Source organism: Anolis carolinensis, chromosome 3 (assembly GCF_035594765.1).
Source record: "Anolis carolinensis isolate JA03-04 chromosome 3, rAnoCar3.1.pri, whole genome shotgun sequence".
Lineage (NCBI taxonomy): Eukaryota > Metazoa > Chordata > Lepidosauria > Squamata > Dactyloidae > Anolis > Anolis carolinensis.
Genome location: NC_085843.1, coordinates 285,684,278 through 285,700,610, shown reverse-complemented (window position 1 = coordinate 285,700,610; position 16,333 = coordinate 285,684,278). Strand labels below are relative to the sequence as shown.

The window sequence follows — 16,333 nt, the reverse complement described above, 5'->3', positions numbered from 1 at the left end:
TGGCCTGGCCCCAGTCCAGAGAGGGGCACACCCACCCCATGTTCTTTTTTCGGTGCCACGAGGGGAAAATGCTTGGCCCAAGCAGTTGTCTTATTCACAGCCAAACTTTTTAATGTTGAGCATCTGCAGATGGACAGAAGGAGGGAATTACTTGTTCCGTAGTGGCTCTTCGTGACTTCCAATTGAGTGGGGTAAATGAAATCAGCATTCCAAGTAGGCAGGGATTTTAAATAAAACATTGGGTGAGGTTTATTGGGCTCCTGGGGGCTACTGTATATGGCTTCTTGGTTGGAACAAGCTATGTTTCAGTTCAGTATTTCTCAAACTTTGGTCTTCCAGATGTGTTGGACTTCAGCTCCTGGGAGTTGAAGTCCAAGGCAACTGAAAGACCAAAGAGTTGTTGTGTGTTTTCTGGGCTGTAGGCCATATTCCAGATGCATTCTCTCCTGATGTTTCACCCACATCTATGGCAGGCTTCCTCAGAGGTTGTGAGGTATATCACCTTTGAGGATGCCTGCCATAGATGTGGGAGAAACATCAGGAGAAAATATTCCTGGAACATGGCCATACAGCCCAGAAAACATACAACAACCCTGTGATCTGGTCATAAAAGCCTTTGACAACTGAAGGACCAAAGATTGGAAGAACAACTCCTGCTGGCTTCCTATTGCATTTCTAAACTTCCCTGTCCAGGGACCCTCTCTGACTTGGAAGGAGCAAAATATGGATGCAATTTGGAGCCAGTGCAAATGATCCTGTGTTTCTCTTTCAGTCGGCGATTACGTCAAAGCCCTGGAGAACGCCAGGTCCTACCTTCTGTTCCACCCCGATGACGAAGACGTCTTGGACAACGAGAGCTACTACGAAAGCCTCTTAGAAGGATCGGTGGACCTGGGAAGCATCAAGCCCAGGGAGGTAGGAATATTATTCTGCATGGGTGTCTCATTTTTTAAGTGCAAAGACTGGGGTCTGATTGGTGTTTCAAGCTGTCATGAATATATGATGTATAGTTCGAATGGAATGTTATGAAAAGTATATTGTTGGGGTCTGTATATCCCAAAGATGCCATCCTAAGATTGAGGCCTTGAAAACTACGGAACTGTGATGAAAAGTTGTTGCTGAACCACTGAACTGTTGATGACCAGAGACAAATGAATAACTCGTGGTGGAAAACAACAGGTTTACATTACCAGAGACAATGGCTCTTTTAAGTTAAGGAAGTGATTCCAATGATTCCTTACTTAAGAAGGAAAACCAAAATCAGTTAATGAAGAACTAACTAACATCTGTCCAGGAACTGATGGAGTCAGGAGGTTGTAGCTGGAAAACAACTTGTCATACATTTACAACTTTCTGAACAACATCATGTCGCACCTCAGGTTAGCTTCACCTTGCTAAAATACACCAGGCAGTACACGGGATATAGTCTTTTGTAGTTTATTGGAAATAGGAAAAAAGATAGTTCTTAAAAGGCAAAAGTTCAGTTCCAAAAGATAGTTGCAAAACAAGGCTGTAAGAAATAATCCAAAGAAACATTTGGCATGAAACGAAGTCCTTTCAGTACATGACAAAGTCCCATGAGTGAGAATGCATCAAGGCTACAAGACAACTCAGGAAAGCAGAACTTGCTTCTCGATTCAAGGAGACACTGCTTTGACAAAGATTCCTCTCTCAGCAGACTGTTTTAATAGCACAACATGAAGGCATTCCTTTGCCCTTTGACCTCTCTCTTATTTGCTATTCTAAGACTTCTGCGAACTGCCCTAAATTCCAAGTGGATAGCCCGGTCCAGAGATGCTGTATCATCAAGGCCAAACTGCTCGTTAGTGTTATCAGGCTGGGAGCTGCTCTCCCTTCCTGCTTCTTGCATCTGTGAAACATCAGCATCAACAACACCATTCCCTCCCATGGGAAAGCCTTCCTGTTCCCCATCTTCTACAGTAGGAACACCCTGCACCTGAATCCCATAATTCCTATCAGAGTCATCTTGAAACTCATCCTGAACCTGAATCCCTTCATCTTGAACCTGTATCCCAAAATCCTCATCAGAGTCACTCTGAGGCTGAGTCACAACACTTCAGCAGAAATGTTGCTATATAAGAGACACTTTACTATTCCAAAATTGTGGCAGACAGCAGGGACCGAGCTGGTCCAACTGCCATCTTCCCCAATGGATGGAGGAAGATGGTGTATTTGCAGAAAGGCAGATTTGCTGGGAATGCAATCTGGCCTACTTTCCAGGAAAAGGAAGAAAAGATGGTAATGTTGGCATGATGATGAATGAATGTGTATATGTGTGTAAATGATGAGTGAAATGTAAGATCCCCTTTGTTTGTGTTCCCAATGTAGTTATAGAGTCTGTGTGTCTACTTTCTTTCTCTGTATTGCTCTGTAGTATACTTTCTCTCATAGTGAATGAAATAAAAGAACTCTTTTTACTGCTTTTTTAAAGTTTGAAAAGTATTCATGACAATGCCAGGTTCCTTTACACTTTTTGGCCATATCCTATCTTCCGTATTCAGTTCACAATTGCACAAGCAAAGTTCTATAAATACAACTGCATCGCAAGCCATTATGCATCCATAGATTGTGCATAACTATTCATTGGTGCATGGAATGCACCAATTGACCCATGTGCATTGGTCTCATTTGCACAAGGTGTTGAGAAACAGATGCACCATTGGTTAGTCAGTATCAGTACAGTCTGTCATTCACATTCACAGGATTGACATTTGCGGATTTGATTGTTTACAGATTTGATTTATTCCCTAGATGCCCCAGTGCAACTCTGTGGTCAACGCCTGCTGAATGAGTGTAGATTTTAAACATTTCTCCATATAAACTTGCATGACAGGAGGCTGGGATAGATAGCCTTTGCAATCCCTTTCAATTCTGAAATTCTTAGATAATATAATGATATGATTTTGTTCCCTAGACTGTGGAATGAATGCAGTTTGGCCCTCCGTGTAGCTGGCATAGCTCCTTTTTATGGAATCTGGAGAGTTATAGTTTTACATGGTTTGAAGCTTTCTCTGCCAAACGGTGCTGGTACCTCACCAAACTGCTAATCCCAGGATCCCATAACATGGAGTTCCAGTGGTGTCTAACTGCATTCATTTTATGGTGTAAATCAGGCATGGGCCAACTTGGGCCCTCCAGGTGTTTTGGACTACAACTCCCACAATTCCTAACAGCCTACCGGCTGTTAGGAATTGTGGGAGTTGCAGTCCAAAACACCTGGAGGAACTAAGTTTGCCCATGCGCTATGCATATAGTGCAAGGTGCCAGCAGTGTTATACTGCCCCCTAATGGTGAGAAAGTGCACTGCATTCATTGATTATCCAGTAGAGTTGCTCAAAGCAAATTCAATTCCGTTGTGTGATCTCTTCTGAACTATTTTCACTTTAGGTTCCTCTTCTCTTGTTCTTTTCAGGAAGCTGTGACATTCCTCAGGCGGCATAAGCTGGAGGCCTACCTGCTACGGACCGGAGCCACTGGGCTGGGTTTCTTGTACACCGAACCGGTATGAACCTACAACAACAGTGAAGAATGGGCTCAGGTTGCACTTGGATCGTGGGAAATAGCAATCCAGATTTATACAATACCCCAATACTCCTTGATCCAAACTTTAAATTGCTCAATGTCACGGGATCTTTGGAGATGTAGTTCTGCCTCATAAAACTACATCTTCTGGGATTCCATAGCATTTAGCAATAGTTATTATATTGGTATCAAAGTGCATTCGTTCTGCATTTTCTAAACACTTTCCTTTCCAACGCAGCCATTCCAGTTGACTCAACATGGAGTTTTGTATGCAAAAGCCAGCATTTTTCTTTGAAGAAAGCATTCTCCTGCATTGAAAAAGATATGTTCCTGCAAAAATATAACTTATTCTGCACAGAAAATTCTGTTTTTCTTTCCCCTTCCTAAAAAGAACCCCAAACAAACCCATATGTAGTTTGGGAAGAGAATGAGGCCTCTTCTTCATTGTCCTTATGTCTCAGGATCAGATCCCAGTTTATCTGCTTTGAACTGGATTATATGAGTCTCCACTGCCATATAATCTGGGATCAGATCCTGGAATATAGGACAGTGTAAAAGGGAGCCTAAGTTGCAAACTCTAAGGCTGGATCTACACTGCCCTATATCCCAGGATCTGATCCCAGATTATCTGCTTTGAGCTGGATTATACGAGTCTCCACTGCTATATAATCTGGAATAAACAGATAATCTGGGATCAGGTCCTGGGATATAGGACAGTCTAGAAAGGGGCCCAAGTTCCAAACTCGAAGGCTGGATGTACACTGCCCTATATCCCAGGATCTGATCCCAGAATATCTGCTTATCCCAGATTATATGGCAGTGCAGACTCAGATAATCCAGTTCAAAGCAGGTAATCTGGGATCAGATCCTGGAATATAGGGCTGTGTATATCCAGCCTATTTAATTTTTTGAAAATTGCCATTCTTTTCATTCAAAGGCTAAGAAAAATAGCAAAAATAATTGTTTGTTGGAGCCTGCAAAGTTTTACAAGTACTCTGAATATAGGAGTGCAATTGCACAACAAAAAGTATTGGGAGACTTCCTCATTAAGTGCCATTTAAGCCCCATGCCTTGCTGACTGACCTCTTTTCTGCATTTCAGAGTTATTGGAGCGTCTCTGGATCCCGACAAGATGAGAACAGGTAGGCCTTTCCCTGCATATAGACCTCTTTTCTCCATCTAAGCCCAGCATTGGAAACTTTGGGCACATCTACATTATCCCTTATTCCGAAGGGTGGGTGAATTAGTTCCATGGTGGCAAAGCCATGCACAGAGCTGATCCAGGTTAGCATGGGCCAGAGCTGCTTAAACTATGTTGACTGAGCTCATCCCCATGTAAGCCACCCCGAGTCCCTTCGGGGAGATGGAGGCGGGTTACAAAAATAAAGTTATTATTATAATATATTATTAAACACCCAAGGATCTGGAGCAAACTATGACTTTGGGACCATATGAATGGCTAGGTTGATCCTTAATTTCCATCTGGGTTCCTTGTAACACATGGTTTCACAAATCCATGCCAAGTCTATCCATGCATCCCTCATGGATACGGGGACCTTGTGTCCTGTTTTGTCTCTCAAGAACAGCCTTAAAACACAGTGGTAAGTAAATGAAAACTGCTTTACTTCAGCAAAACATAAAGAACAACAGACTCAGTGGAATAATGCAAAATGAAACAAGGAAGTCTTAGGGCAAGCACAGTTCTTAGTCTCTGATAAATTCCCAATTCAAATAGCAGTCTTACTTCAGACAAAGAGACAGCAATAAATCCTTAGGAGCAGGTTCCCAGATGCAGACTCGAAGCAGGCACAAGGGGAGCGAAGAGTCAGATTGTTACCAGCAAGAGCTGGCTGCACCTGCTTCTGCTTTATAGCCCTGCTAGGGCAGTTCCTAATTACTCAGCTACATTTCTGGCAGCTATTCTAGCTGAACAATGTCTCTGCTCTGTTTCTTTCGCCTCTCCTGAAAAGTGGGTACTTGCAAAGTCTCATCTTCAGATTCCAACTGCCCCTCTGATTCATGAACACTTTCCTGCTCCCCTTCCTCTTCTGAAGAAGACGAATCCCTAACACCTTGTACTTGAATCACGTGGGAAATATTCAAGGTGATGCCCCCCAAACCCAATTCCTTATGCCTTTTCTCTCTCACAGGATTCCTTCAGGGGTCCACAGTGACCAAACGGACATCTCCGGGAGGCCAGGAAAGAAGACCATGCCAAAATTGGACCGTGAGTTGAGAGAAGGTAAGGACCTGGAAACCAAGCTCTACAAGAAGCGACTTAAAGAGTGCGGTCTGTTTGGCCTTCAGAAGAGAAGGGGGAGAGGTGTTGCACCCCAAGCCTGGAGCCACTTCTGAAAACAGCACCACAAGTATTTATTGTAACAACACATAAAATATATGAAAAGCAGGAATAAAGAAAAAAGAGAAATAACCCAAACCAGGTTTAGCAATAGGTGATAAACACACAGGATTTCAAAGGTCTCATGAAAATACAAATATCACGTAGTCCACGAATAGCCAAAAATCACAACTGCAGCATAGAAAAACTTGAGCAAATCTAGATTATCTGTTTTGAACTGGATTATATGGCAGGGTCAAAGCATAAAATGTGGATTATCTCCTTTGATAATCTGGATTATATGGCAGTGTATATCCACCCTAGGATTCTATTGTCTCTTTTAGTTGGGACTAAACAACATTGCTGAGCATCCTTTCTGAACTGCTTCTTCTCTACTTTTGAACTACGCCTCCCATCTTGCCTCAGCCTGTTTGGCAGGATGATGGACTTTGTAGTCCAAGTCATTTTGAGGGTGTATATATATATACATATATAGCAGAAAGACTATTGTAGTGAGATCTTAGCAGACCCCATTGCCTTGAAGAAACATTCTCCTTTGCAGACAAAAGCCAGAAACATCCTGTGATAATTTACTTTATTTTTGCTGGCGTTGTGCTGCAAAACTCCCAACCGACTTGAATGGAAATGTTCCATAGTGTCACCGTTTACATAAAGGCCTGCTATTTTTCATCCCTCCAAACCCAGCTATTTCAATTTATTTTATTTTTAAAGCCTTGCCATTTTTGCAGGCAGGGATACATTCCCCGTGATTTAGTCCTGGCTGCTCCCTTCCAGCCGCACAAGGTTCGAACGTTTCCAAAGGCCTGTCTGTGGATTTCTTCCTCTTTAAATCATGTAATTTGGGGTTGCTGTGACTGTGGTGGGTTTGCCCTGAAATTAAAAGAGGCAGCACCACCTACTTTCCCTGAGAAAGAAATCTAAAAGGACCTCCTCAGTCTTTTCCTAGAAGGAGGACATTTCTGTGCCCACAACGTTTTGTCCGGCACGTGGCCGATGTGCCAAATGGCACGTGGAAATCCCACCCACAAATCACACCAATCCCACAAGTGGCCAGGAAAACATTGGGTTGTGCCTTTTCTAGACACAGGACTGCTATTATATGCAAGGATTTGTAGGCTACATTCAGCAAAGGATAAGAAAGATCCTCTCATCACTGCTCATCACATTCTATGAAGCTGTGGAGAAGTCTCCATAGAGACCTCCAAACGCAGCATTGCGCAAATATAAATCAAGGAACACAAAAGGCCCTGCAGACCAATCTAACCAGAGAAGCCAGCCATAGCAGAGCATTTGCTGAACCAACCTGGACACAGAATATTATTTGAGAACACAGAAATGCTGGACCACTCCAACAGCTATCATGTCAGACTACACAGAGAAGCCATTGACATCCACAAGAAGCCATTGACATCCACAAGAAGAAAATTAGGTTACCAATATTTAAAAAACTCTAAAAGCAGGACAGTAAATAAATAACAACAGTCAGGAACAAGGGAATTCCAGACAGCAAACACTCATGTGCCAATTAACACCTCCCAAACTGAGGATGCCTCCAGGCAACAACATTGATTGACTGTGCAGTTGCAAAGATACTCAATACTAATCAAGCTGGCCAATTGCAACATTCGCACTTGCTTCAAACAGACAAGGGGTTTTTTTTTACCCCACCCTGGACATTATTCCACAGATATATATACACTCCAATTACCCCATTTCCAACAGACCTCTGAACAAACCTCTGAGGATGCCAACCACAGATGCAGGTGAAACGCCAGGAAAGAATGCTACTAGAACATGGCCATACAGCCCGAAAAACTCACAGCAACCCAGATTTGCAGGCTGACTGGTAGCAAGGAAGCCCACAGTGCCTTTTACAGCTCTTTCCAAAAATATTGCCTATGGATGCATCTACACTGTAGAATACTTACTTAGGCGATCCTTCGTAGGCCAAGGATGATGGTTGTCTAGTTGTGGGGTCTTGGGGGTGGTTCCATAGGTGGCTGAAGAGACCTATTCTTGACCCACATGTTCTTCCGCAGTGAGGACATTGGTTTCCAGGTGGAAGACAATCCCTGTCAGGGTTGGCTTGACGGGCCTTCCTCTTGGCACGTTTCTCCCTTAAGCCCTCCATTCGTGCCTCTTCGAACTCCGCAGCACTGCTGGTCACAGCTGACCTCCACTTAGAGCGCTCAAGGGCCAGGGCTTCCCAGTTCTCAGTGTCTCTGCCACAGTTTTTAAGGCTGGCTTTAAGCTCTTTAAATCTCTTTTCCTGCCCACCAACATTACGTTTCCCATTCTTGAGTTCGGAGTAGAGCAGCTGCTTTGGGAGACGGTGATTGGGCATTCGGACAACGTGGCCAGTAGAATAAATGCAGTTTGATATGATATGACTTGAACTGTCGTGGTTCAATGCTATGGAATCTTGAGAGTTAATAGTTTTGCAAGGTCTTTAGCCATCACTGCCAAAGAGGGCTGCTGCCTCACCAAATTATATCCATAGATGAGGCCCCAGCATCCTCTGGCAGAGAAGGCTCAGGTCCTTGTAAAACTACAACTCCCAAGATTCCATAGCATTGAGTCATGGCAGCTTTAGTGTTTTCAAACTTCATTCGCTCTACAATGTAGACACCTTAAGACACAAAGCAATGGATCTGAATTGGAGAGAAAGAGGCCCCACCTACACTGCCATATAGTCCAATTTCTGAATCCAGATTATCTGCTTTGAACTGGATTATATAGCAGTGTAGAGCCAGCCAGAGATTCTACCTAAATGTCATGAAAAACTTTCATATGGAGGCATCTGCTTGCTTGAGAGTCCATTGGAATCAAATGGGATCAAAATGCATTGATTTCACAATCCAGATGCACTCTTTGTTGTTTAATACCAACGTGCATCCTGCTTCTAGTTACAACTATGAAACCGTAAGAGTTGGAGGGGAACCCAGAGGCCATCCAGACCAATGCCTTGGCATGCAGAAATGCATAGAAATGGCTATCCACTTTCTAAAGAAGGCCATCTCATCAACTTCCAAATACAGTAGAGTCTCACTTATCCAACATAAACGGGCCGGCATAACGTTGGATAAGCGAAAATGTTGGATAATAAGGAGGGATTAAGGAAAAATCTATTAAACGTTAAATTACGTTATGATTTTACAAATTAAGCACCAAAAACATCATGTTTTATAACAAGTCGACAGAAAAAGCAGTCCAAAACACAGTAACGTTATTTAGTAATTACTGTATTTATGAATTTAGCACCAAAACATTGCAATACAGTAGAGTCTCACTTATCCAACACTCGCTTATCCAACATTATGGATTTTTGTAGTCAATGTTTTCAATACATTGTGATATTTTGGTGCTAAATTCGTAAATACAGTAATTACTACATAGCATTACTGCGTATTGAACTACTTTTTCTGTCAAATTTGTTGTATAACATGATGTTTTGGTGCTTAATTTGTAAAATCATAACCTAATTTAATGTTTAATGGGCTTTTCCTTAATCTCTCCTTATTATCCAACATATCCGCTTATCTAACGTTCTGCCGGCCCGTTTACGTTGGATAAGTGAGACTCTACTGTATATTGAAAACATTGACTAAAAAAAATTGGCTACTAACAAATTGACTACAAATAACTATAGATTTGCATGAACTTATAGTAGCAACTTTGTCGGAAATTAAATCCATAAAAAGTTCAATCCTTGCTGCCTGGAGAAATAGCTGTGGATCGGGGCGGGAGGCAAACTGTGTTGAATAATCCAGAACGTTGGATAAGCAAATGTTGGATAAGTGAGACTCTACTGTTCATTCAACAGTCTTTCCAGCTGTGAACAGTTCAGAGAATGAGGAGGTTCATCCTAATGTTTAGGTGGAATCTCATTCCTTGCTAGTTTGAATCCATTGGTACATGTTGGTTCCATCTATCTATATATATAAAAGAGTGATGGCATCACGGCAATTCACAAAACAACAAAAGTACAGGCCCCCCAACCTCAAAATTTGACAACATAACCCATCATCCACGCCTCAAGGTTGATACAACAAAAAGAAAAGAAAAATAAAGTCCTAATTAGAGGGAGAGCAATAATTTTTTTTATCCAATTGCTGCCAGTTTAGAGGGCTAATCTCTGCCCACTTAGCAACCAATTCAGCCAAAGGGCAGCCAGGCTTCAGTTAGGGGACAGGCAGATTTAGGCCTCACTTAGGCTTCTTCCACAGATTATATAATTTGCAGTGATTATATGGCAGTGTAGACTCAAGGCCCTTCAACACAGCTATATAACCCATTTAGAATCTTATATTATCTGCTTTGCACTGGATTATCATGACTCCACACTGCCATATAATCCACTTCAGTGTGCATTTTATACAGCTGTGAAGAAGGGGCCTCAGATAATCCAGTTCTGAGCAGATAATATAAGATTAGAAATATACAGTAGAGTCTCACTTATCCAACGTAAACAGGCCGGCAGGATAAGTGAATATGTTGGATAATAAGAAGGGATTCAGGAAAAGCCAATTAAACATCAAATTAGGTAATCGTTATACAAATTAAGCACCAAAACATCATATTATACAACAAATTTGACAGAAAAAGTAGTTCCATGCGCAGTAATGCTATGTAGTATTTACAGTAGAGTCTCACTTATCCAACACTCGCTTATCCAACATTCTGGATTAGCCAGTGCATTTTTGTAGTCAATGCTTTCAATATATCGTGATATTTTGGTGCTAAATTCATAAATACAGTAATTACTATATAGCATTATTGTGTACTGAACTACTTTTTCTGACAAATTTGTTGTCTAACATGATGTTTTGGTGCTTAATTTGTAAAATCATAACTTAATTTGATGTTTAATAGGGTTATCCTTAATTCCTCATTATCCAACATATTCGCTTATCCAACGTTCTGCCGGCCCGTTTATGTTGGATAAGTGAGACTCTACTATACTGTATTTACAAATTTACCACTAAAATATCACAATGAATTTAAAACACTGACTACAAAAACATTGATTATGAAAAGGCAGACTGCGTTGGATAATCCAGAACATTGTATAAGCAAATGTTGGATAAGTGAGATTCTTCTTTAATATGAAATAACTACTGGGATAGAATAATGCAGAACAATATAATCTCTAAAACCAGGACAGTAAATAAACAGGGGAATTCCACACAGGAAACAATCGGGGCCAGCTAACACCTCGCAACAAAGTATTCCCATCATCAAAGTCTGGAAAATCCTCTGTTTTCTCAGGGCCACAGACAGTAGAAGCACATAAAATATCGCAAACAACACCACTCTGAAAACAAGGGAATTCCAGACAGGAAACAATCAGGGCCAGCTAACACCTCCCAACAAAAAATTCACTTAGGGAGGAAACAGCCAGGCTTTAAAGCTGCAAGGCCATTACATCCTAATCATTTTTCCTAATTGCAGCATTCATACTTGCCTCCAACAAACAAAAAAACCCAATCAGAAATATTGTATATTCACAACCTTTAGGAAATAATATCCCCTGATGGCGCAGCGTGTTAAAGTGCTGAGCTGCTGAACTTCTGGACCGAAAGGCCACAGGTTTGAATTGGGGGAGCGGAGAGAGCCCCCACTGTTAGCCCCAGCTTCTGCCAACCCAGAAGTTCAAAAACATGCAAATGTGAGTGCATCAATAGGTACTGCTCTGGCGGGAAGGTAACGCCACTCCATGCAGTCATCCCACATGACCTTGGAGGAGTCTACGGACAACGCCGGCTCTTCGGCTTAGAAATGGAGATGAGCACCAACCTCCAGAGTCAGACATGACTGGACTTAATGTCTGGGGAAAACCTTTACCCTTGACCTTAACTACCACCAATTCCTCAATACTTTATTTCCCAGACCACCAGACTTCGCCACAGCAACGCGTGGCCGGATGCAGCTTGTATATATATATAAATGAGTGATGGCATCACGGCGAACAACAAAACAACAAAACTACAGGCCCCCCAACCTCGAAATTTGACAACACAACCCATCATCCACGCCTCTAGGTTGATACAACAAAAAGAAAATAAATATAAAATCCTAATTAGAGGGAGAGCAATAATTGTTTTTATCCAATTGCTGCCAGTTAGAGGACTAATCTCTGCCCACTTGGTCTCCTAGCAACCAACTCAGCCCAGGGGACAGGCAGACTTAGGCCTCGGCCTGTTCCACAGATTATCTAATTTGCACTGGATTATGTGGCAATGTAGACTCAAGGCCCTTCCACACAGCTATATAACCCATTTATAATCTTATATTATCTGCTTTGAACTGGATTATCTTGAGTCCACACTGCCAGATAATTCACTTCAGTGTGCATTTTATACAGCTGTGTAGAAGGGGCCTCATATAATCCAGTTCTAAGCAGATAATATAATATTATAAATATAATATGTAATAATTACTGTGATATAGAATTATAGAATCATAGAATAGTAGAGTTGGAAGAGACCTCATGGGCCATCCAGTCCAACCCCCAGGAAATCGCATTCAAAGCAATTAATAATAATACAGAACAATATAATCTCTAAAATCAGGACAGTAAATAAAGAGCAACACTCTGAAAGCATAAGCCACAGCAACGCGTGGCCGGGCAAAGCTAGTATTATACAATATCGATTCAGATATTTAAATCTGGCAGTCATTTTGCCCACTTAAAGGAGTTTGACAGCACTTTAACTGCCATGGCTTCATACAGTGGAATCCTGGGAGTTGTAGTTCTACATGTTCTTTAGCCTTCTCTGCTGAAGAGTAGTAGAGCCTCACCAAACCACAACTCCAAGCCATAATAAAGTGGTGTCAAATTACATTATTTCTATATGCGCTTTCCATCTTCACTTCTCTCAGCTAAATACACCCAGCTCTGTATCTCTATCAGACCCATGGAATCAATAGGATTTGCTTCCATATTAGCAAACCCAGAGTTGATTCAGTTGGAAGGACTAATACGGAGCCGGGACTTAAATAGCTGCTTTTAAACATTCCTATTAAAGTGACCGATTTAAACAGATTATTATTATTTGCAAGCTCTGGTTTGGTGGATACCTGGAGCCTCGCTGCTACCGCAAACAATTATTCCGCTTGGCCGTGAAATCAGCCATTCATTTGCTTCCCACACATATGGGAACGTCTTGGCCGGGCTCAAACGCAACCGCATTTTTATGGACCCACAATGAGGCTGACGACAGTTTCAGACAACGGTGGAGTGTTTGGCCGACTCCACAAAACGCTCCCGGGCCCTTGCACAAAAATCCGATGTAGTGGGAACATGCTGCTGAAATAGAAAAATAGTTTACGTTGGCTTGTCCACAAAAACCCCTTGAGCTGTGTAAGGGTTGTGTCTCTCTGCGTGTTGTCGAATGCAATCTGCCTCCTCCGCATGGATTTTCCTCCTCCGTTTTGGATGAGGCACATCTGTTTTCCAAAAAGCTCTCACTTGGCACCATCTCTAGACACAGAATTCAATTCATTTAGTACAATATTTAATAGAGCCCCCAAGTTGGGAAGGACCCCCAGTGCTATGCAGGGGCCGGGCTGTGGCGCAGACTGGTGAGCAGCCTGCTGCAATAAATCACTCTGACCATGAGGTCATGAGTTTGAGGCCAGCCCATGGCGGGGTGAGCACCCGTCAATTAAAAAATAAAAAAATAGCCCCTGCTCGTTGCTGACCTAGCAACCCGAAAGATAGTTGCATCTATTAAGTAGGAAATAAGGTACCACTTATAAAGTGGGGAGGCAAATTTAACTAATTTACAACATTGGAATGAGGAAGTGCCGTCACCGTGGATGATGAAGCAGCTGCTCCCCCCTGTGGCCAGAATCAAACATCCCCTCAGGAGAAGGTTAAATTGCCTCTGTGTCTGTCTCTGTCTCTGTTCTATGTGTATATGGGCATTGAATGTTTGCCCTATATGTATATAATGTGATCCACCCTGAGTCCCTTTCGGGGTGAGAAGGACGGAATGTAAATACTGTAAATAAATAATAAATAAATAACTGTTGGAGGGGGAGAAGGAAGCAAAACCACCCATCAGAATAGGTATGTGATTTATAGTTCCTTCTATTACCCCCCCCCCCCAAACAAATGCTGTACTTGGGACTGATTGTTTCAGGGCAAGACATTAAATCAAACCAAAACACTGCAGAGTCTTTTATCAGTAGTTAGCAGAGATTTACTGCGCAGACTCTAACCTTGTTGCTGCTCACTGTTTTAATAAAATACTTGAACTCTGGGTTTCACGTTGAAGGTGTTGTCAAAGCTTTCATGGCCGAAATCACAGGGTTGTTGTGTGTTATCCAGGCTGTCTGGCCATGTTCCAGAAGTATTCTCTCCTGACGTTTCACCCACATCTATGGCAGGCATCCTCCCTTGTGAGGGATCAGCATGCCTCCTATTCCATAATCCAAGTCATTGATGAAGAGATTGAATAGCTGTGCTTCCATTTCACTGGATTCTCCTGATTAAAAAAAAAACTCTTTCCTTCTTGATGTCAAGGTGGTCCCCTCCTTTTTGAGGACGTGAAGCTGGTCTACAACTCAGAGCAGATGAACGGGACGCAGCGGGTGCTGATGGACAACGTGATCTCCGAGGAGGAGTGCCGGGAGCTGCACCGCATTGCCAATGTGAGTAGCTCAAGGAAAATAAATAAAGTAAATAATTAAGGCATGTGGGCCACATGAGATCCCAAGCAGACCTTGCAGACACCCATACAAAGAAATGTTTTACTCCCAAATGCCCTTCAGGATGCATAGAAGGCTCTTTGCAATGTTTTTAAGCCCCTGTTTTGAAAAAGAGCTGTTCTAGACCTAGCTTGGAAGGGGAGGGGGCTAAAAACATAGAGGGGACTGGGCTGTAGCGCAGTTGGTTAATCACAGCAGCAATAGATCCCTGCCGGCCGACCGACCGGAAGGTGACAAGTTCGAAGCCCAAGTTGGACTGAGTAATGGACTGTGTGAAGATGTGAGGCAGGGGAGGAATCCTTTTGAATCAATTTAGATGGTAGCATTACTTAAGTTTAGGATATGTGTGACAGAGGCTTGGATGTTGAAAGATAACAAGTTAATTTCAGGTACAGAGCTTAGTGGTTACAATTTGTTTCTCAGAATTAAACTTGCAAATATAACTTATGAGGAATACACTTTCAAAATACTTGCTCCTTTCCCTTGAGCAGTCTAAATCTGATCACTTTGGATCTAACCGGGATTACTTCCCCTTAATACTCAGACTCTACAATAAATATAAACAAGTCACCCAACTTGCTTAATTTGACACAACTAGAGACCTGAGTTTCCCTGGTTTTTCCTAACTTGGAACCAGTCCTTCCCCTGTGACTAAAAATCACAGACTAAACTGTTTTTTTTTTAAAACATTCCCTCCAAACGGCGGTTGGCTCCGCCCCCGTTGCTATGGTAACTGCCTCAGAATGCTGAGCCGGTTACCTTCCCCCATGTATTGTTAACTTACCCACTTTAAACATAGCCAAACCTGACTTTTAAAACAAAATTAAACATGACTTCTATAAATCAAAATAAAAACACACTTCTTTACAGACTGCCAATAGCCTAGCTTACTGTCAACCTAAGCAGTTCGAAAACAGCTCCAGTTGTGAGTAGAGAAATTATGGATCGCTTAAGCGAGGAGGTTAATTTAATTTATGACACTATATAAATGCCTGCGATCAAAGAGCAAGGAGGAAATACTATGATCAAAAAGAACTTGGCATCATAGTGGATGAAGTGGCACCTCCTCCTGTGGCCGGAATTGAGCTGCAGAAGCTGAAGTTGGAAAATGTTGAATTACCTCTATCTGTTTTGTATGTCTTGTATGTTTAAAAATGGCACTGAATGTTTGCCATATATATATATGTACATTGTGATCCACCCTGAGTCCCCTTTGGGGTGAGCAGGGCGGAATATAAATACTGTAGATAAATAATAATAAATAAATAAAATCCCCCATGCTCCTTAGAAAAAGTATTATTGAGACCTGGAGGGCCATCAGAATGGGTTGCCACTGATGTTCAAGTTGCCCAAAGGTGATAGTTCATATTGTTTTCACAATGAAGGTAAAGGTAAAGGTTTCCCCTGATGTTAAGTCCAGTCGTGTCCGACTCTGGAGTTGGTGCTCATCTCCATTTCTAAGCCGAAGAGCCGGCGTTGTCCGTAGACACCTCCAAGGTCATGTGGCCGGCACGACTGTATGGAGCGCCGTTACCTTCCCGCCGGAGCAGTACCTATTGATCTACTCACATTGGCATGTTTTCGAACTGCTAGGTTGGCAGAAGCTGGAGCTAACAGCGGGCGCTCACTCTGCTCCCCGGGTGTGTTGACCCATGGGCCTTGTAGTCCTGCTCAGGACATTGTAATTCCTGATGAAGATGAAAACTTGGGTTTTTT

At 42.3% G+C, this 16,333-nt stretch overlaps 1 protein-coding gene across 1 annotated transcript in view; it reads left to right on the top strand.

Moving 5' to 3' along the window:
* p3h2 (prolyl 3-hydroxylase 2) overlaps positions 1-16,333 on the top strand; it is a 148,628-nt gene that overhangs the window by 113,783 nt on the left and 18,512 nt on the right. Inside the window, exons 5-9 of the mRNA XM_062976937.1 lie at positions 773-915; positions 3,434-3,523; positions 4,645-4,685; positions 5,694-5,785; positions 14,433-14,560. Coding sequence (XP_062833007.1) covers positions 773-915; positions 3,434-3,523; positions 4,645-4,685; positions 5,694-5,785; positions 14,433-14,560 — 494 coding nt within the window. The remainder of the gene's footprint in view (positions 1-772; positions 916-3,433; positions 3,524-4,644; positions 4,686-5,693; positions 5,786-14,432; positions 14,561-16,333) is intronic.